The following is a 21,858-nucleotide window of genomic DNA, read 5'->3' on the forward strand; positions in this document are numbered from 1 at the left end:
TTTCCTTGTTGTCAGCAGAGGTGCTCTGTACCTAAAAAAGGAACTCAAGCCTCTTAGCACAAATTCACTTTATGCCATGCATACCCCCAAAAATCCCATCTCCGTTTGACAGTGCCCCACCCCTCATACTCTGCATTAACAGTTCTCCTGACTGACACTTACTCCGAATTAAGAAAACGAAGGAAACCGAAACGAGCGTTGGCTGTATTTCTAAATGCCAAGTAATAACACGTTATTTAATGCGCAAAGATGTTTGATTTGATCGCTCCTGAGTTATCCAATGACAAAAGGACACGGTGTCTAGAAAAGGGGTCACTGCGCCAAACTTCTTCTTCGTATTCGGGCTGCGAAAGTGCCACAGCCCGTCTTAATCTGTATTCAGAGACTAGACTTCCTTTGCTTGTCTCGTACCAAATGACATTCTCAGATCTTGAAGACGTTCACAGTGAAAGGAGGACACAAAGTCACATGAATTCTTTCCAATTCTGCTGTTTTCCAAAGCGGACATGGATGTTACGAGGCAGGATGCGTCAAGTTCTGTCTCAGTTTTCTTTCTTTTGGTGTAACTCATTTGAGGCTCAACTTTACAGAAAAGGACCTTTTTGAAAGATTATCATAATCACAGCGGCTTCAGAAATGGAAGTAGCGGCGTGTTTGTCGATTAAACAGACTTTGAACGTTTGGAGCAGAGGCGGCTTAAAATTCCTTCTCCCAACAATTTCAGATGAGGTGCCCTGTTTTGGCTTATGATATTCGGTTGCCATGGTTTCTGGCTTTGATCGTAGAGAGGTACAGTGCTGCCTAAGAGGTCCTATTGTAGGAGAGATTAACCAAAAATCCTACTCTGAACCTCCGGTTATCACCATACACCACCACCTACTTGAGACTTATGCAAATGTTATAAATGATAACAATTGTAAGTGATCATCAGTAACACTGTACTGTTTGCGTGTCTTGATTTTTGTCAGTGGAGGTGACATCAAAGCTGCAAAGGTTGGAGTTAAACTCATCCTGGGCCTTTTAATAGCTGACATCCTGCAAATGCGCCTCAACCTCATTGGCTTATCCAGCAATTTGTTTTGATTTTTGCCACAACATGTTTAAAGGGGGCATTAAAGCGGCTGTTTACTCCAGTGTGGCCAGTGTGGGCGGAGCTACAAATCACAAACAAACGCATGCTTCCTCTTCCCTCTTTTATCGCTCTTCCGATTCTTTAGTTTTATTTAACGCATTTAAGGCTAGGATGGGTTTGGTCAAGCAGAGGTCGTGCAAGAACCTGCACCCCCATTTTCTGTTCATTTCGGTGGGTTTCAAAGGGCTGGGGTGAAATCAGAACACAGCTCCTATAGTTGGCTAATGCGATGTGGCGCACGCGCCGGAAATTAGGTCAAGTTAAAACTGCAGACAAGGATGTAAGTGATGCTGCGTAAGAGTGACACTGCATGATGTATCACATGCGCGCACACGTTACTCATTCTTCAGCATCCATTAATAGATATCACGGGCGCACACTTGGCGTTTGGAAAATGATAGTCCATAAATGTGCACCGTAAAGGCTGAATTGCATAAATCATTGGTTAAGCCTCTGTAAATTAGATTTTAGACAAGGCTGCTACGTTAAGTGTCGCTCTTCTGCCAATATTCTCACATTAGGTTCAATTCTGCGTATACTTCACCACGTACATAACTGGATTATTGCATCCACTCACTCAAATAAGCGCGCACATGAAAATACACACTAATTCTCTCGCTCCCCTCCCCCTCGATGCCAGAGGCAGCCGGTTAGCCACTCCACGGCTGTGCCCACGTGACGGAGTGAATCAGGAGGAGAGAGGTTGTTGTTTTTTCCTATGGTGCCACAGCGGTAGTGTAGTATGGCGAAGCACGTGGATTCCCATGCTGCAGTGCTTCTGCAGAATTCCAGCATGCCTTACATCCTAATAGTTATGGGTTGCGTTGTTCTGTCTACTCATTTATATAGATCTATTTTGATTTATAGTAATTGCAATTAATTATTTTCATCACAATTCATTATGCAATTTCAAATTAATTTGAATCATCCATTCTTTATTCTAATGACAGTTTTAATATAAATTCTGTATTACATGGTCATTATTTTGAAAAGTTATTCACACCATTTTTAAAAAAAATTTATAATAGTTTATTATTAACATTAATTTGTCTAATTAATCATACGTATTTATGCATCCTAAGACTGGAATGTGTGTTATTCGTAGAATTCCGTGATTAATCAGCGTGTCGCTGTTGCACTAGTTGTGCATTTTTGGTGCATTACCTCATCGCTATTCATATATTCATACACAAGCTCTTAAGTCGGACTACTGCTCCAGTGCCCTCATCCTCCCCTCCGCCTCGCCGTTCGCCTTCTGATTGGCTGTCGGTGTGTTTTTTGGTAGCACCAGGTTTTTCAACTCCATGGATACAGTGGAGTGCAAAGAACTTGCACGCAGCCAATCACAACGCAGTAGTGAATCGTAAGTGCCCAGCGGGGCAGACGAGCCCCTTTGCCCCCTCCTTCTCCAGAATCCCATCGTAGCTTCTCTCCTCCAGCACGCAATCTCCCAGTAGGAGGCTTCGAAAAGAAAACAACCAGGTCAGAGTCTGTCTCTGTCGGAAGAGCTTGTATGGGGCTCGCCTTCACCCTTTGGGACTGCTGTGAATTAAGCTGACAGGCAAATGCACTGTTCCTAATATAATCTTCACTCTTGTCTCAGTTTGGCGCACATAGTCTGTTGTTGTCTTGAGGAGATATTAAGACTTTGATAAATGTTCTCCACTTTTTATTTTTGTTTTTATGAAGGATCTTACTAGTTCCTAATTCATACATCTCGATCTTATTTGTTCCTAATAATGACATTGAACGTTTATAGTAGTGAATGTTTTGTATGAAAGGTGGCTTTTGTTTATTTTTTGTTTTGTTTTTTAGTACGATCACGCCAATTTAGACTTTTGAGATAGTCGTCCTTGGAATAACCCCCTAATGGTTGGAGGGAAGCCTGGTTGGGATTTAGGGTTGGCGCACTTGGCAGCAGTCATTGGCATGACTTGGATTTAGGTCACATTTGTAACTTTCCAACATTGTATGAGTATGAACAGTAAATTTAGCGCAAAAAGCATTATTATATAATCTATCTGCCTGTCTGTCAGTTTATCTGTCCATGTTACCTATGTAAAACTTGCCACGTTAAAACTTGCCATTTTTTTGTGCCATGGAATGTTGACAATATGTTGATTTGTGGTTGTTAAAGATGGTTTTGCACTCATGGTTAGATGGGTCATTGCTAGGTTCAAAGTTCAGGTCAATCTTTTATTTATTTATTTATTTATTTTTTACCTCTATAATGCTTATTACAGTTGAATTTATTAGATCAAAATACAGTAAAAAAAAATAATGTAATATTGTAATATATCGTAATATTTAAAAGCTTTTATGTAGTGTTTATATTGTGATCAATTTACCATCACACTTCACAACTACGTCAACTAGCCGTTATTAGGGTATTAGTAGACTGTCTGCTTAATATCTTCTAACACTTTATTTTGATGAGTCCACAACTACATACTATGAGAAACTTTACATGAAAAAGTATATGTGAACTTATTCTACTAACCCTAAAGTTGCAATTTAATGAGAATTTGTTGACATATATGAGTTACTTGTATTTAGTAGAATGTCGAAAGTGGACTAAAGTGTAACTCAATTAACTACATCATCATCATTATTATTATTATTATTATGATAAATGGTTTTTTTTTTTCAGATTTAGTTTCAGCAGAATTTATTAAATATATATATATATATATATAAAGCTAAACTATAATATATATATATATATATATATATATATATATATATATATATGTATATATATATATATATATATATATATATATATATATATATGTATATGTATATGTATTATTCAATTATATATAAATCTTTCTGTAGCTCCTTCTTGTCTATCTTTCAGAAGCAAGCCAAAAGCAAAAGAGTCTGTTATTTTGCACTACTATAGCAGTTGTTTCATGAGATTGGTAATCGATTCATGCCACTGACCTTGAACTCTAATCCTGAGCTTTATTAAGCCTTGAACTCCACATGATCCCAGCGTGGCTTTAACCTGTCACTGCCCCTCACCATGTGTCTATGTCTCTCTTGTAAAGTGTGAATGTCTGAATCAGTTAGAGTACACTGGCTCTAGTGAGTCTTGATTCTGTCAGTATGGGTTAGACTGCTTTTGATCATTGGTTTACTGTCAGCAACTTCCATGTAGGGTCCCTATACCTGTTTGAGACCCTCATGCACACAGATGGTCTCAGCTCAGACGCTCACCTGACTTCAGCCTCACTAGCGTCACTTCTCGTCAAATCGCTCAAGCCCATTGTCTCTTTGCCTCATCATCCAGACACTCTCTGTCTCTGTCATCCTGTTCACCTGCCTACCTGTTCATGTCTCAACTTTTCACCAGTCATCAGCCTGTCTCCTGTCACTCTGCATACACTACAGCTCTCTTTCATGTTCCCAGTTCAGACATACATGAATACCTGACAGGAAATTTCAAGCCGTTTTGGCTGTGTTAAACTAAAAATAATATAATGTCAGATATTTTTCTCTTTTTAAAAAATTTTTATTAGTGCTGTAAATCAGTTGAATCGTAATCATATTTAATAATGAAATTAATGATTTAATTAAATGTTAATTAAATAATAAAAGTTATTTGTGTATTAATATAGCAGTTCATAAATTAAATAAGTCTTAATTATTGTAACTAAAGCATAGAATGGTCCAAAAGTGGGAGGTAGGAGATTTATTTTTTTATTACTTTTATGAAATTACATTTTTAAAAATGCTGTTGTTTACCCTCGTTTAACCTAAAATCTTGGATGCTGCTTAAGAAAATGTACTATGTATGACTCCTTACATACTAACCAGTTATTTAAACCATAAACGAACACACAAACGCACGCACACATGCGCACACACACAAGTTTTTTACATTTATGTGCACCTGCACATTTGTGTGACTGTAACTTTTATTGTAATGACAGGTATGTAGGAGTAACTGTTTGTATCCTGTTGTCTAGATCAGCAGCTAGATCATCAGCTAGATTATATAACAGCCATTCACACATATACACACTCATGTCTGTGACCTACATCTAGCCGCCTGTATGCTTATATGTGTGTGTTCTTACACTCATCACTCTTCCCGCCAGAGGCGCAGGGTAGTATGCTGTTGTTGTTATGGCCTAGATTGACCTCTTTCCTCGTTTGCTTTGCTCTCTTCTTTTATCTTTTACCCAGTCTTTTGTGTCGTCTAGTGTTTTTATTATGTAGATAACTTTAAAAAGGCTGTGAACAATTACAGATTAGCAAGTCAAGGTGTTGTATAAATCTGTTATGAACTTTGCATTTGGTAAATGTGTACAGCTTCACTCATGACGCTTTCCTTCAGACCAGTGCATTTCTTGGTAAAAAAACACTTTTATACAGAGAAATGCCATTGAGAGTTGTGGTAGAGTCATTTTCCCATCAGCTAATCATGTTTATCTGGTTTGATGTCAGGTGTCTGTGTTGGAGGAACCCAGTATGCATTGAAGGAAGTTCTTCTGTGTGTTTTCTCAGAATCCTTCTTTTATAGTTGATTTTCTCACAGATCAAAAATAGTTTTTATTTTATAACTTTAAATGTTTTGAACGAATATTGTACAGATCAGGAGATTTGGCTGTCAACTTTCCATGCTAGTCATGGATTAACCTGCATCACCAAATGTAGATGAAATCAAATAACACTTTTAAGCAAGTTTCCCGAATTTGAACCAAAAACTCACACCTAAAACTCACACCATCCATTTAGTCATTTGGGTTAAGTTACTGTGTTGGACTGCTTAACTGTTGTTTTACGCTTTTTGGAACTAAAGTATGCTTTAGTTTTGTGTTTACTTGGCACATATGTACAGCTGAATACATAGCCTTTCGTAGTATCCTCCAGTTAATAGCATGGGTAACTCAAGTGCTCAGCTTGTGCACCAGAAGGTTGGTGTGGTCGTCAGCGCAGGCGTTTATTGTTGACGTTGTCTCAAGTTATTTGTTGCTGTTTCATATTTTCTTTCTTGATTGTGAACCATGGGCCGGGGCAGTGTTTCTTACAGTATAGTTCATCAGAGTAGGTAAATAAGTAGGCGGTCATTAATTAACGAGCCCATGGTCATAAAAACTGTTTTTGAACAAACCGTTTACCATAAATGCTGTTTGTGAAATGACCCTTCTATTGAACATCCCGGAAATGTAGATTTTCCTTCCTTGATTTTACTTCTTGGAAGGATAGTTTGGCCTTGCTTGTGTATTTCACCCATGTCTACTGTTATTCACGTTTTGCAAACGCAAAATGTTAAACCCAGTACTCTCAGAAATCCCAAGAGAATTAATGGTTTTAGAGGGTTGTTTTTACATCTAAAAACACTAGTCTACTTCCTAAATCTTCACTTTGAAAGCTTGGGGCCCCTCAATAGGGAACTGAACGTGAGCAGTAGGCATGAAACGCACGGTTGGCACTGGCCACCAAAGCACAGGGATTCCCGTAACTCTGTGTGTGTGCTGAAGGAGGGGGGTTACAGTAGTGACATCTGGTCGACCTAAGGCCCTGCACAGGAAAACCACTGCGTCTGGAGAGTGGAAGCTGTACTGTGGGGTAAAGGGAAGGAGCGTCGACTGGTGGTTGGAAGGGCAATGGTTTCTTGACTGATAACGGGGGAAGATTAGTGCCGTGATAGAATCAAAGTAATGAGGTTAAGTGCTGCCCCACCTTGAACTGACCATCAGATTTCTGATTTGTTCAAAACATGTGACTTAACACTGTCTTTCTTTTTCTTAGGTACGTTGTCATGGGGAACCTCCTTAAAGTTTTGACATGCACAGATCTTGAACAAGAGCCCAACTTCTTCCTCGATTTCGAAAGTGAGATATTTATCCTCTTTTTATTTATTAGCTGTAAACAGTACTTCATTCTCCAAGCTTAACGGAAAATGCGCTTATTTATAATCTCAAATGTCTGAGATCTTGGGTTGAGAACTATGGAAGACTTGGTGTAGGTCAATACCCGGTCAACTTGTAAAAAATGCCAGTTCCCCTTTTGGGTCTTGATAATATCTTAAACTCCATTCCCCTGGAGACTAGTTCATGAACCACAGACAATCTGCTACCATCTCATTTGTTTGAACCCAAAAACACTCTCCAAAGCGAAAAAAGGTGAATGAACCAAAGAAAAGAAGACAGTGGAAAATAACAGTTTCCTGGCTTTTATTGCCCCTGCCCACAGAACATTTCCATCCTACCATGTTTGTTTCCTTTTATAGTTACATAGTCGTTCCTATAAGGAAAGATGGGGTGATATGGAGTCACCGATACCATCGACTTATTCATGGCTCATTGGCCACACATATAAGAAAAATGCCTATAGTGTCTGCTCAAAAGTTATGTAACACTAACAAAGAGGGGAGGGTGCGAAAGACTCCACTGGACACACTGTGCACTGGAACAGGACCTACTGTAGAAAAAATCTGCAAGATCATTACACTCTTAATGTGTGCCATCTGAATGCTGGAAATTAAGGAGGTGGCCCTTAATTTCTTAAATTGCATTTGGAGCCAGCTGCCAGTGTTTCATTGAGGTTTCTTTTTTAGATGTGGGCCTAAAGTTTCCACCATTTAAAATTCCACCACTTTGCCTTTTAAACTTATGAAACAGCCTAATCTGTGGAGGCTTGACTCAAATACGCTTTAAGATCCCCAGAGTTTGAATTTAGTCATCATTTTCTTACTCTCTTGTCACTCCAAACCACTTTGAATGAAGATGTTCAGCAGAAGTCTTCATGGTCTCAACATTTGCGCAAATGATTTGCACAACAATCATCTGATAGCAATGGCAAGTTTGGACTGTGTATATCCAAAGTTTGAGTTCCAAGTCTAAATTGTATTGTGTACAAGCTGTATATAAGAAGCTGCTTGTCAAGTAAAAAGTATTAATAAAATAAAATCTGCTAGTGAAGTCTATTTACAGTGATGACATCAAAAATCTAATTTGTAGACCTTGGGTGTTATAATTTTTTTTTTAATAAAAAAAATGCAGTGGTTTTTAGAAATTGAAAACTATAAATATGAATTTTACTGCAATGTTAAGGTTACATTAGGACAAAACAAGTATGTCTAGTGTTATTTCGATGTTCCTCATTAAGGCTACATTTATTTGATCAAAAATTCATTAAATATTTATATAAATAATAAGCAATACTGTGAAATGATAGAATGAAGAATTAAAAATACTTCTGTTTCTGTTTTGTTCTATTAATTTCAAAGGTGGCATAGCTGAATTTTCAGCAGCCATTTATCCCAGAATCTCATGATCCTTCAGAAATGCTTATTTGGGGCTCATTACATTTATTATGAGTTTTTGTGTAAACCATGATACATGTTTTTCTGAATTCCTTGATGAATGGAATGTTTAGAAGACTACTTGTAAAGAAATACCCTTACTTTAAATACCTACTTTTCTATAGTAATAGTGTAATTTGCCCATAGTAATTTGCAAACAGAGGATTAAATATATTGTACAATGTGTCACCAAATATTCAGTTTTCTTTGAAAAAAGTATATAGCTCTAATATCTCTTTTTTTTGCATATGTTCACTTTTAATGTGTCAGACACTAAATGTGACCTTGAAAGACCTTTTGATAAAGACCTTGAAGTCATTTTCTCTCTCTCTCTCTCTCTCTCTCTCTCCGCTTTCAGATGCCCAACCAACAGAAGCAGAGCGGGAAACGTGGGACGAAGTGGATGTGGTCCTAAAGGATGCACTGGGAATACTTGATGAACTACAGGCATATAAAGGCGCGGGCCAAGAGATACGAGAGGTACAGGCACACAAATCAAGTTGTTCATGCAAAAATGACTTACAGTATATACATTAATTTGCACAAAAATAAGTTGCTTTAAAGCACAGCATGTTTGTATGATTTGAAATTCTCTGCTCTGCTCAATCACGCCTCAGTATGAGTGAGTGTCAGTGTGATTGATAATCTTGTTGCCACGGATACTGTTGCTATATGGATACAGTTGCCATGGAGTGGCGTCTTCTGCAGAATGAAGTGAATGTTTCTTTTATTTCTTTTTTTCAAATTCATTCAAAAGAATGCGGTGCATTCCTTTTTTATGTCAGCACGCTCAGTAATTATTTTAATGAGCTTCATGTATTTGGAAATTCAAAGGCACACTGAGGTAGAGTGGAAAAAAAACATTGATTAGATGTTCTGCCCAGTGTCATAATGGAAAAACATAATGAATAAACCTTCAAACCTCTTGTGTGCTTGACATCATTTACATCCTCAAATTGCCACCCTCATAGGCACATCATTTAAAAAAACCTCATCTCTCATACATAATTTTAACATTACCTCATACGGTCATAAAATAATATGTTCCATTTAGAGTTGTGGGAACATTGTTTATATATTGTTTAACAGTTGTTATATTATTAAGATGTTGTGTTTGTTTTTTCAGGCAATCCAGAACCCTAATGACGAGGCATTACAAGACCAGGCATGGGCTGCTGTGGTGCCACTAGTAGGCAAACTAAAGAAGTTCTACGAATTTTCACAGAGATTAGGTACGTTGGCCTGCTTTTCATAGCAGAAGTTACGCAGAAACCTTTTAAATGAACGTTTGGCTTCAAACTTTTACTTCAAACCTAAATGGAACACAAAAAAATATATATTTATCAGAGTGTCCATGCTGCTCTCTTCCACATTATGAAAGTGCATAGTGGCAGAATCTTAAAAATAAAAAGACAGCACCATAAGTAATATGGAAGTAGTGGGTATGTTATGGTGGCGAGAGAGCTCAGTGTGCTGCAGAAAATATATAAAAGCATCAGCAAATTAAGCAAACATCTTCTTCAGTTTAACAGCACATGTGCTGTAATTACTCACAACACGGCTAAATGGAGAAATGTTCATCATGCTCTTATTTTTTAAATCCCTTCACACTATTATTTTAGGCGGGGAAACTGCAGAAAGTTCTTAAAGGGCTGGTTGTTCAGTTTTGATTGTGGCTTGGATAAAGCTTGATTTAAGAAAATCTTACCAGCCTTTTTTGTAGTCCTTAAATATTTAAAAGAAAATGTTGCAACTTAACTTTAACTTTGATCATCGTAATTTTGCAGATGTTACTCAATGCTCTAACAGCAACATTACATGCTCACACCGCTTAAAAAAATGTTAAAAATGTGATTAAATTCATAATCACCAACTACTTTAAAGCTTCTCCTTTGTTGACAATGGCTGATTTATAATTTATTTAGGTGTCATAAATTTAACAATTTGGGGTTTGGAATTTTTATGTGAACTGTCTCTTTAAATGTGCTTAATAGCCATTGGCAGTGTCTGTTTCAGTCAGGTTTTTTTCTGTGTTGTAAACATCTTACAAATTAAATGCACACTAACACATCGTGTGCAAACACGCTAACACCTGAGCAGCCCCAGGGAAGCCACAGCTGGTCCTTTCATATTTTTGCACAAAACACAATGGTTGGGGGTAACACACTAGCTGCCGGATAGGCTTAAATGCCATAAATGTTACAAACCTCTCACTGATATACATACATAACAGTACATAAAAATGACCATGATATGTAAGACTTCAGATCATATGGCTTCCTAGGCATTAGCTGTTTTGCTCATCGAAAACACAGGGATGTTGGCAGCATAATAAGACCCAGGCTGATGGCGGTCTTACCCCGAAGCCATTGAAACCCTGCACTTTAAATCTATGTAACGGCTTCTGAACTTGTAGTCAATGAGTGCAGGCCAGGCATCTGCCATATGTTACGTAACTCACCAAACGGGGTCATCTTGCTTTCCCGCGCTTTCCGCTCCAGAACACTAAACCGGCTTTTGGCGCAAGCTCTCATACTTGACATGCTTCGCTTAACTACACTGATCACTTGGCGTGTTGTGCTCTCGCTTGACGATGAACCTATCTGTGCATATTAAGTCAAAGTTTGAGCCTTTGGGTGTCAGTGGCGCTATAATTGTATTAACGGCTTGTAAGATGGATGCTGCTGTGTTCTGTCGAGTCTGTCGGGGTCTCCAGACAAGGACAGACTTGCAGAGCAGAGTGGCAGGATTCGTGATTGATTTTCAGTAAAATCATATTAAACAAATAAGGGTCACGCTTAACGTTTAAAGAGTTACTCCACCCCAATTGACATTTTGTCATCACTCATCCCCATGTTGCTCCAAATTTGTAAAAGTTGTATTATAAAACACAAAAACACAATTTAAGCTTGTGACTGTCCCATTGACTGCCATGTAAAAACACTATCAACATGTAGAATGGTATGAAAGACATTGACTATTTTGACAATCGGCCATCAGTGGTTTGACCATAATGTTATGAAGCTGTGTGTTTTGACTGACATGGAACAGTGTGTGCAGTTTGCATTCACTGGATACTTTTCATTGTGGCGCTATGGTGAAGCAGAGGAGACGAATTGTTGAATAAAGTCATTATTTTTGTTTTCTTCACATTCAAAGTATTCTCATTGCTTCATAAAATTCAGATTGAACCTCTGATGGCAGATGGCAGTTTATTTTGATGTTCTTTGATGCTTTTCTGGACCATGCTGTTTTAAAGGTGCTGTATGTAGGATTTTGACTATACTGAACTATAAAAATACTATAATATGTTTGCAGATATTTAAGAAACATGCTAAGTTAACTTACTTTTTATCTGAAAAACATTGCTACAGTTAATTATTCTCCTTTGAAAATGTGCGTTCCGGCTCGGAATGTCGGTTGCCTGTTGGAGGAAAACACAGCGGGAATCTGGCAACCTGTGTGTGTGTGTCTGTGTCAAGTCTGAGTAGGACCAGGCCAAAATTATAGATTTTTTTTTTCCAAGAAATCATTAGGATATTCAGTATTTAAGTATTAAGATTTTGTTCTATGAAGATATTTTGTAAATTTTCTACTGTAAATATGTCAAAATTTATTATTGATTAATATGCATTGCCAAGACCTTGTTTAGGCAACTTTTAAAGATGATTTTCTCAATTATTTTGAACCTGCATATTCCAGATTTTCAAATAGCTGTTCTATGCATACTGTGCAACAAGGGGAAGCTTATTTATTTATTTATGATATCTAAATCTCAATTTCCAAAAGTCTACCCTTTATGACTGCTTTTGTGGTCCAGGATCACACATGAAAGCTGAGTGAACAGACTTTCCTTAAAAAGTGGCTCTAAAAGTGCTAATAGTGGCATGCAAATAAGCAACTAGTTAATATTATTGGTTCCATGCCATTGTTTATATAATATATATAATATATATATATATGCAAATAATATATATATAATGTAGTTAATATATATATATATATATTGGTATATATATATATATATATATATATATTGTATTATATATATATATATATATATATATATATATATATATATATATATATATATATATATATATATATATATATATATATATATATATATATACATATATATATATATATATATATATATATATATATATATATATATATATATATATATATATATATATATATATATATATATATATATATACATATATATATATATATATATATATATATATATATATATATATATATATATATATACATATATATATATATATATATATATATATATATATATATATATATGTATATATATATATATATATATATGTGTGTGTATATATGTATGTGTGTATGTGTATGTGTGTAAAATATTTTATTCAGGACTGTAAAGTCTGCATGATATTCAAAATGCATGTTATTTAAAAAAAAAAATAACATGCATTTTTATAATCTCTCTTATTTTTCACAGATTTTGTAAGGGGTGCCCAAACGTTTTTATACCACTGTATATTCAGATTTACTTCTACATATTGACAATTTAAATGTATATATTCTGATTTATATTTATATATTCAAAATTACAACATATATTCAGGATTACAACTATATATTCACAATTTGAATATTCAGACTTAGAACTTTATATTCAGGTTTACTTTTATATATTTAGACTTATAACTATATATTCAGATTTACTTCTATATATGGTCTTTTTTTTATTATTATTGGTATTTTTATTTTTTTTCAGTTTTGTTTTTACGGCTCATCTCAAACTACTGTTACTCTTCTGCATATCTGTCATTTTATCATTACCATTATCTCGGTTCTTCTCTCTTCCTTTCTCGTCATGCGATGAGATGTGACGCACACTCCCTCGCCCTGCCTTGCTTTCCTCCAATCCGCTGTCCTCGCCTTACACTCCATTCTCAGCATGCGCTCTTAAAAGCCGCTCGTCTCAAGCTATGTTTTGACTGGGAGGAGAATAGTGTGCTTCCATGGCCATTTTTAATCAGCTCCTCTGCCCTGGCAAGCTGACTAAAGCAGATGGAGGTCATTACCGTATGGCAAATCTGCTCAGTTTACTCTACATACTGCTGCAGCCTAAGTCACCAGCCTGAACATTTTTTTCTCTCTCTCTCTCTCACTTACACACACACACACACAGTCTAGTGACTATATTGGCTTGACTATGTAAAACCTAAAAAATCTCTTTTTTTTTTTTTTTAGTCCATATGGAAATAAAGTAATTACCAGACAAAGCTACCCTCTGTTTACCCTCAGACAGCATTGATTACTGCAGTTTGCAAATGAGCCAATAAAAATAAATCTGCAAACCCCCAAAGTTGTCTTGGAGCAGACTTAATTCAGGTCATCAACTCTTGATGATGCATGGATCTAAAGCCGCATCACCCAACCATTGCTTTTTTTTTTTCAGTATGCAGTACAGGTTTCTTGTGCAATTTTGTAATAGCCAAAGCAAAAAACACGAATCACATCAAGGGCAACTGTGTTTGGTTTTGTTTATATGTATATTTTAAGAGTTGCATTTGAGATTGGGATTAAAAATTGGGTTGATGTGGACAGACTGAGATCATACCGTTCCTCAACCATAAACTCATTTATGGCTGCTGGGCTGACTCTTATGTAATATAATTATTCTAACATGCCGCAGTGTACTGTGTTGCCTCAATAGAGCAATGGAGAAACTGAGAACGGGAATTGTGGGTTAAGAACAGCCTCTCAAGTCATCAAGCTGTCTACTGAGGCTTAACACATCACCGTGTGTTAGTAAAGTACATAGAGAAACTTCAGATTAAGCCTTATGTAAGAGCGTGCCTTTTGTGTAGCCTGGTGTATGTTTGTGTATGTGTGAGAACTTAGTTTGAGGTAATGCATTAAATAACATTATTAGTTATTTTTAGTTAATTGGGCCATGTATGGTACAAGATGTTTTGTTATTTGATGAAAAGATTTATTCTTAGCGTTGGTCTAGTATTGCAGAATCTTAATAGTATATTGTTTGAAACAAACAATATAGAGTATTTTATGGGCGCACATACATATATGTAGTTGATGTTGTTATTAATAATGCTAATATAACTAATCAGTGGGTAGTTGTTTATTATTGGTAAAAACAATCTATTTGATCTGTTGCACTCAGTAAGAACCTAATTGACCCTAACCGACCATTTTGTGACTCTACAGAGGCAGCGCTGCATAGTCTGTTGAGAGCACTTACTAGTGAGACATACAATGACCCTACACAGCATCTGGAGAGAGAGCAAGCCCTTGCCAAACAGTTTGCTGAGATCCTGCACTTCACACTGCGCTTTGATGAGTTAAAGGTGAGGACCATACCTCAGTACAAGAACTCATTTTCATTTTTACTGATAATGGTTTGACCTGTTCATTTTAACTGAGTTTGTCGTTGAATTAATTTGCATCTACAATTCTAGTTTATTTAAATGTTTTTTTGGCATTGGATGTGCACTGATACTACAAGGAGCTAACACAATACAAAGTCCTATAATGAGAAAAAACGATTCAATTTAATCCTATTATTTTAATTTATTTCTATTTCTGTTTGTATAAATATATTAGCCATTATGGGTTTTTTTTTGCATTCATTTTAGCTTCAAGATTAAGAACTTAATGATGGTATTGTATTAGTTGCATTATATTGACTTCTCATTTATGATGGCTTAAAATATTACGGTATTGAAAATGTATTTACTAATGATGAAATGATTAGTTATGGGAGGGACTAAAATGTAACAGATGTATACATCCAGATGTAGTACTGTAATTTTTATTTGGGGAAAAATTCGTAATTGTTTGGAAAATATTATACCTAAATGTTTAATTATGAAACAATCCTAATGAACCCAAAATGTGCTTTTTTTTTTTTAAAATACAAAGTCCATGAGAATTAATTAATTAATGTTCTGTAGTCAAATTAAATGCATAATAAAAAGATGTAAGTCCAGAATTTTAACACACAGCCTGCTGTTACACATTACCATGCGATTGATGAGGCTGACCAGGATGTGATGCCTTAACAAGCTTCCACTTCTCTTTAATGACATGCTAATTGTGATTAGAAACCAGCTAATGAGAAAATAATTGCTTTCCAATTGCACGTGTCAGTTTTCGCTGCCCCAGGTGCTTGCCAAACCTTTCGTGACATTTAAGATCACAAGAAAATGCTTTTGATCTTTTGCTCTCCTCAATTTCTCATTCTCATCTTAAACACCCGCTGTTTCTTTCACACTTAATTAACAATGCAGAACGGACACTTAAAAGTGTACACATAGATCGAAATAGCTGTAGTGTGCTTTTACACACTCCTGTGACCATGTCAGAACCTCAGGCACTCAGACAACCCTAAATGACTGAACAGTAAACCACCTCACTTGTCTCGGTTTATGTGTCCAAAGAAATCAAATAATGTGTCGTCTAGCCGTTTTCTTATTCACCTCGGCACCAACACTAGCGCCTTTTATATCCTGCTCTTGCTAATGCAAACATTCGCATATACCCCGAAGCCCTCTGGCGTAGAGCTGGGATGTCCCAATTAAAAGCCCGCCCCCCAGATGGGGTTGCTAAATGCGAGAAGGTAGGGGGGTGTAAGGTGGCATGCCAACCTCCATCCAACCATGCCCTCCTCTCAGCTTGGCGCAGTGACCTACTTCAGCCCGCCAATGTCGTAGCGCCGCACGCTGCAGGGATAGGATGGGCTGTCTGGTCTGACAGTAAATCGACTGCATTAGTTTTGTCGACAACATGTCATTTGAGGATATGGTTTTGATTTATTTTGAGTTATCCACATAACCATTATTAGTCCTAATAAGGCTACTGTATCTTTTCATTTTCATTTTCTAAAGCCTCTAATTGATCAAAACATTGCAGAAAAATTTGATAATTAAACAAACTAAACTTATATATGCAGTATCTAAATGTTATGTATAAAAATACATGTCTAAAAATTCAGTAGACTTAAATCTAAAAATTAGATTTTTCTATATTTTCAGAATTATAGTTGACCTCTGCTCTTCCAAATCCTAATTAATTCTTCTCCCTGACCTTTGTCTTCTAACCCGTCTCTGCTGTCATCTTGACAAGCAACCCCCTCCTTTGTCATCGAAATTGCCACTGAACCCTAAATTGAACATGACTCTTCATTAAAGCATGTTTATCCATCTGTCACAATCTACAAATCTTTTGTGTTGTGGTTTAGGTTTAAATAGTACTTCTATAGAGGATGTATGGGTCCCAGACAATCTCAGTCCTGGCAGATAAAGATTGCTCTGATTACCCAAAGGAACTGGTAGCCATTTATGTAGAGCTTTAACTAATCTTGTAAGTGTTCTTTGCCTTCGAGGCTACCAGGCTGCATTTGTCTATTTCAGTCCCGTCACACCAGGAGATTTGCTTCCCTTTGAAACACCTTTGTATACACAATTTCATTTTAGTAATGTTAAGGCAAGCAACACTATTACTATTGTTTATTCTTACAGTAGCGAGTTTTCACAAGTTCATAACTTTGAGTATTAAACTTTGTTACTTTGTCAGTAACCTACAGCATAGCAACATGGCAATGCCCTAGCAACTATACTGCTAAAAACCAATATGAACATCTTAACAACTGCATAGCAATGGTCTGGCAATCTCTCACAACTAGCAAGGATTGTAAATGAAGACTGGTGTAATGGCTGCCTTTAAATCTTTTCAATCTCTCAGTGTCACATGATCCTAAAAACATTCTCAAAAAACAATGTGGTAAACGGTCGTGCTGCTTAATATTTTCGTGGAAACTTTTTCTTTCAAACAGTATTATTTGATTGCAGATTCAAAAGAACAGCATTTTATTTGAAACTGAATATTTTGTAAATAGTAAATGATAAATCAACTTAATGTGTCTTGGCTAAACAAAAGCAAATATCTTAAAGAAACTTTTGAATGTTAGTGTAGATTAATTTTTCATTCTTCTGCAGATGACAAATCCTGCCATTCAGAATGACTTCAGTTATTACAGGAGGACCTTGAGCCGCATGAGGATCAATAATGTTCCTGTGAGTTTTCTTGAGAATGGAAACTGCCACCTCTATATCGCTATTTTTTTATTCACCTTTCTGTGCACTACACTTCTGTCCTTACTTAACATCCTTTATCCACACCTGTTTTTTACGTTTAAAGTAAAAATACGCCTTCGATTTTATCTAAACCCCTTTCACATAACTAACACATTTCCTCTTCTTTCTTACTCACATACTCAGCCACTCAGCCACTTGCACATACCAGCCCTCAGGGGACTGTTGAGGACCCAAACAGAAAATGGCCTCCCACTGGGAGAGTGAGTGAGTTCTGAGATGCTCACTGAAGTGCATTGAGGTGCACCAATATAGTGTGGCACCTGATCTGTGGTCAGCTTTTGTGCCTGTCCTCCCCAGAGATGCCTTGCCCTCCTAGGACTAAATATCTGATCTCAGAGCGGGCCACATACATAGTCCTAGGGGAAACCGTGCAGTCTGCATTCCTTGTTTAGTGAAGTGGCGCTGGTTTTCCCCTCATATTCTCCCAGACTGAATTCAGTAGCCCCACACTGGTTCCCCAGGGCCCTACTACTGTAAGAGAGCTAAATAAATCACTCCAGCTAGCACTCAACACATCTGCACTAATAGTTTAGACTATTGTTTAATGCATGAATGTATTTTTAGACTTGACACACCAGAATGTGCAGGTGTATGCAGTTTACTGTAAGATTAAACGCTTTCTTATTAAATAAAAACAAATTTGTTATTGTCTGGCTGGCCTCGTTTTGAAGCTGATGCTTCGGCTGCTTTGAAAAGGGTTTTCAAGTAACCCTTGTTATTCAGCAGAATACAGTAAGACAGATAATTAAATTAATTTCACTGATAAGATTTTTAATTATTCATTCAAAGCTTAATTTACTTTTTATGTCTGGGGATGTTTTTATTTTTCCCATCCTTGTCCAATTTGATGTTTCTCCGATTTATCCCCCGTTAACCAAAATTATTTTGCATTGTTACTGAAATTATGCTAACATAAGGGTTAGATGACATCCATCCATTTTTAAAGGATTAATTTTAATATTTAGAAGATTTATGACGTGTGAATTTTTAGACTGATTTTTCACCTGAGAAATTGGGGCACAGGAAAAAAAAAAAAAGTAATGCTTTTTAACGCTTATCCATATTCGCATTGTTCTGAGTTCTGAGAAACCTTTCAGAAGGCAAAATGTTAATTTAATAATGTTTTTGGTGTCTGTCCGTGTAGGCAGAGGGAGAAAATGAGGTGAATAATGAACTGGCCAATCGGATATCTCTATTTTATGCTGATGCCACGCCCATGCTAAAGACATTAAGTGATGGCACAACAAAATTTGTATCTGAGGTAAGCAAAAATATTTCATATCAGTTGTCGGTGACGTTTTCAAAAAAAATCATATATTTTTTTTTGCTTTTGCCCAACAGAATAAAAACTTGCCCATCGAAAACACAACAGATGTATTAAGCACCATGGCAAGCGTGTGCAAAGTTATGCTGGAAACCCCGTAAGTCTGCCATTTTCTCATCTCTCCGCTGATCCCATGATTGTTGCTTATTAATTAATTAATTTTTTATTCAGGGAGTATCGCAGCCGTTTCAGCAGTGAGGAGACCGTTTCCTTCTGCTTGCGTGTCATGGTGGGGGTCATCATCCTCTACGACTACGTCCATCCCGTCGGCGCATTCGCGAAGTCCTCCAAAATAGACGTGAGTGAAACCATCACCTCCTGTTATTGCAAAGCCGTCTCTGAAGTTTTTTCCCCTCCCGCTGGGCACTAACACTGACCCATAATCATAGTGCTTAGAAAACGTGGCGATGGCTCTCTCACAGCATCATGACTCATAAGGTTGAGTGCTGTCATTACTCTGCCACTCTAACCATGGTTGCTTTTTTCCCCCAAACAGATGAAAGGCTGCATTAAAGTGCTCAGAGATCAGCCACCAAACAGTGTGGAAGGTCTTCTAAATGCTCTCAGGTAAAAAAAAAAAAAAAAATCTTGAATATTATCATAGAAAAGATTATCATATTAATATTGTGTCAATCCGTTAACTTTTTTCCGTTCTTATGTTTTTGCTGTTTTCTTTTTTTGCATCATTGCTAGAGAGATCTTGCGAGATTCAGCAGTAAATGTAATATTACTTAATGTCTTCTATGCAGGTACACAACAAAACATCTTAATGATGAGTCAACCACTAAGACCATTAAAAGCATGCTGCAGTAGCAACAAAACTCTGGGACACACCACTGGCCTCAAGCAGATGCTCAGGAGATGCACATACACTCTTTCTCCTGGACTAAAGCAATGCACAGAATGTTTTTCCTTTTTTTTCTTTTTCTTTTTTTTTTTTTTATTAAACCGGAAAAAAATCAGACAAAAGCTTCTCTAATCTTTCCTTGTCTTTTTACAAAGCAGATGCTACTGGCGTTATGTGTGGTTTTCTGTGCCAAAATGGTTTTGCTGAAATCCCTCGTTTTTAACGTTCCTGAAAGACAGCCATGCTACTGATGGCAGCTATGAAAGCATTGTTAGATTATGTTTGTGGTAAATGTGTTAATTTAGCGTGTTTCCCTATAAAGGGAGGGTGAGTGTTTTGACTTGAATATAAAATATCTATCTATATTATCTATATGATCTAGATATAATTATATATAAAAAAGAGAGAAGTATATTATTTTTTTTGTATTAATATTTAATGTTACATCCACTGCATGGCAAATTGATTACATGTCTTCTATTTAAGAGAAAACTAATGTTTCAAATTAATTTGTATGTTTGTGTAAAGGAAAAGGTGTTTAAATTATGTTTTGAAATGGTACTTAGAGATTAAAAATTGAGGTTTTTTTGTTTTTTGTTTTTTTTCAGGTTTTATATTTTTTTATAGTTCTTGATTTATGCATTTTCCCCCTGTAGGTGTTGTAATTTTCTGTTTTTGTTCTTTTATGACCTGAATACTAGCTTTCAAAAACTGTGATAGTTTGTAATCTGTGTCATATGTGATGACAACATGATCTTAAGAGGAAATAAAATGCTTTCATTTTTATAATGATGTTTACATTTTTTTAAATGCAATGTTACTTAGTTACATGCAAATGAGCAGCACATTTCTGGTATTATGCAAATCACAAGTGGCTTGTGGCATCACATGCGTGATGTTTGCATTTTGAAATTCTGGGGTGCGTGTGCAACTGCCGATTGCACATGACAAAATCAACTCAATTTCATTTTTATATCGTGACATATTAATGAATAAAATAAGGGAAATTTATTTATTTAGATTATGCCACAATAACTGATAACTGAGAAATAGAGATTAATACATATAGACTTTGTTACTGATCAATGATATTGTGATGGACAGTATGGTTTTCTAAAAATGTCTGTTAATGTGTTGTCCATTCAAGATCTGCTCTCTTCTCTCTTATCTGTTCTAATTGGCAGGAATCATCTGCCAGTTTCAACACGCTCGCAATCAAGTATTCACAGGCTGTGGCTGTAAGGGTGTGGCTATAGTAATTCTGCAGTAAGTGCTTGTATGAAGGTCAGAAAGGATGGATGGGGAAAGGCACTGCAGGGCTCTCTGCATTCTGTCAGTGGAACTCTGGGTTGTGGAGTGAGAGAGTTTAGGGTGGGTCCTGTAACCATGCAGCACTTCTGGATTGGGGAACAAGAGTGCAGGAAAGCAGGTCATGTAATGGGTGGGTCTGCAGCACCGCTAAAATACTTTATACAACAAATGATTCAAAAAAATCTTTAATGGTTAGTGTGTTAATTTTGGGTGACCGTGAAATGCATCTAATTAATATTTTATAAATTGATTTGATTTATGAAATAGGGATCGCATGATTTATTTGAGTGACAATGAGTGAAACATTTTAGACACATTTTACAGATATCATTGATCTCAACATGCTTTTGATAATAGCTTGGTGCCAGTTTTCCTTTCTAAACTGCATCTTATTGTATTTTGTCTGGCTATTTAAGCTATTGGAAAGGATGGGAAATAATGAGCCTCAAACTAGGGGTTAGATTACAAAGTAGCTACTACAGAGTCCTTATTTAGTTGAATGGCTTCACCATAGATTCTGTAGAAATATACTGTAGTTTACCCTGCTGGTGACTGTAAACAACATAAAATTTCATCTGTGGACTTCAGCAGTTAATGTTGTAAACAGTTTTCAAACAGGCCTGCCTTATTAAAGTAGATGTACAGACCTCTTTATTCATAGTTCAGACCTAATGTTTTAAGGGAATATGAAACTGTTACTGTGTGGTTTCTGAGAATTCTCAAGCAAAGAAGAAGGACATGCTATCTCATGAC

The 21,858-nt window shown here is 36.4% G+C and overlaps 1 protein-coding gene across 1 annotated transcript; it reads left to right on the forward strand.

The window, feature by feature from the left end:
* The first annotated feature begins 6,841 nt into the window (after window positions 1–6,841).
* Window positions 6,842–20,580, forward strand: LOC122330237 (CYFIP-related Rac1 interactor B). Its single transcript, XM_043227101.1, has 10 exons — window positions 6,842–6,978; window positions 8,809–8,930; window positions 9,577–9,682; window positions 14,676–14,815; window positions 17,465–17,542; window positions 18,768–18,884; window positions 18,965–19,044; window positions 19,119–19,245; window positions 19,444–19,514; window positions 19,697–20,580. Exons 1-10 carry the CDS (start codon window positions 6,906–6,908, stop codon window positions 19,758–19,760), a joined length of 978 nt encoding a protein of 325 aa, XP_043083036.1. The 5' UTR covers window positions 6,842–6,905; the 3' UTR covers window positions 19,761–20,580.
* The last annotated feature ends 1,278 nt before the right edge of the window (window positions 20,581–21,858 follow it).

This window comes from Puntigrus tetrazona, chromosome 24, assembly GCF_018831695.1.
Source record: "Puntigrus tetrazona isolate hp1 chromosome 24, ASM1883169v1, whole genome shotgun sequence".
Taxonomy (NCBI): domain Eukaryota; kingdom Metazoa; phylum Chordata; class Actinopteri; order Cypriniformes; family Cyprinidae; genus Puntigrus; species Puntigrus tetrazona.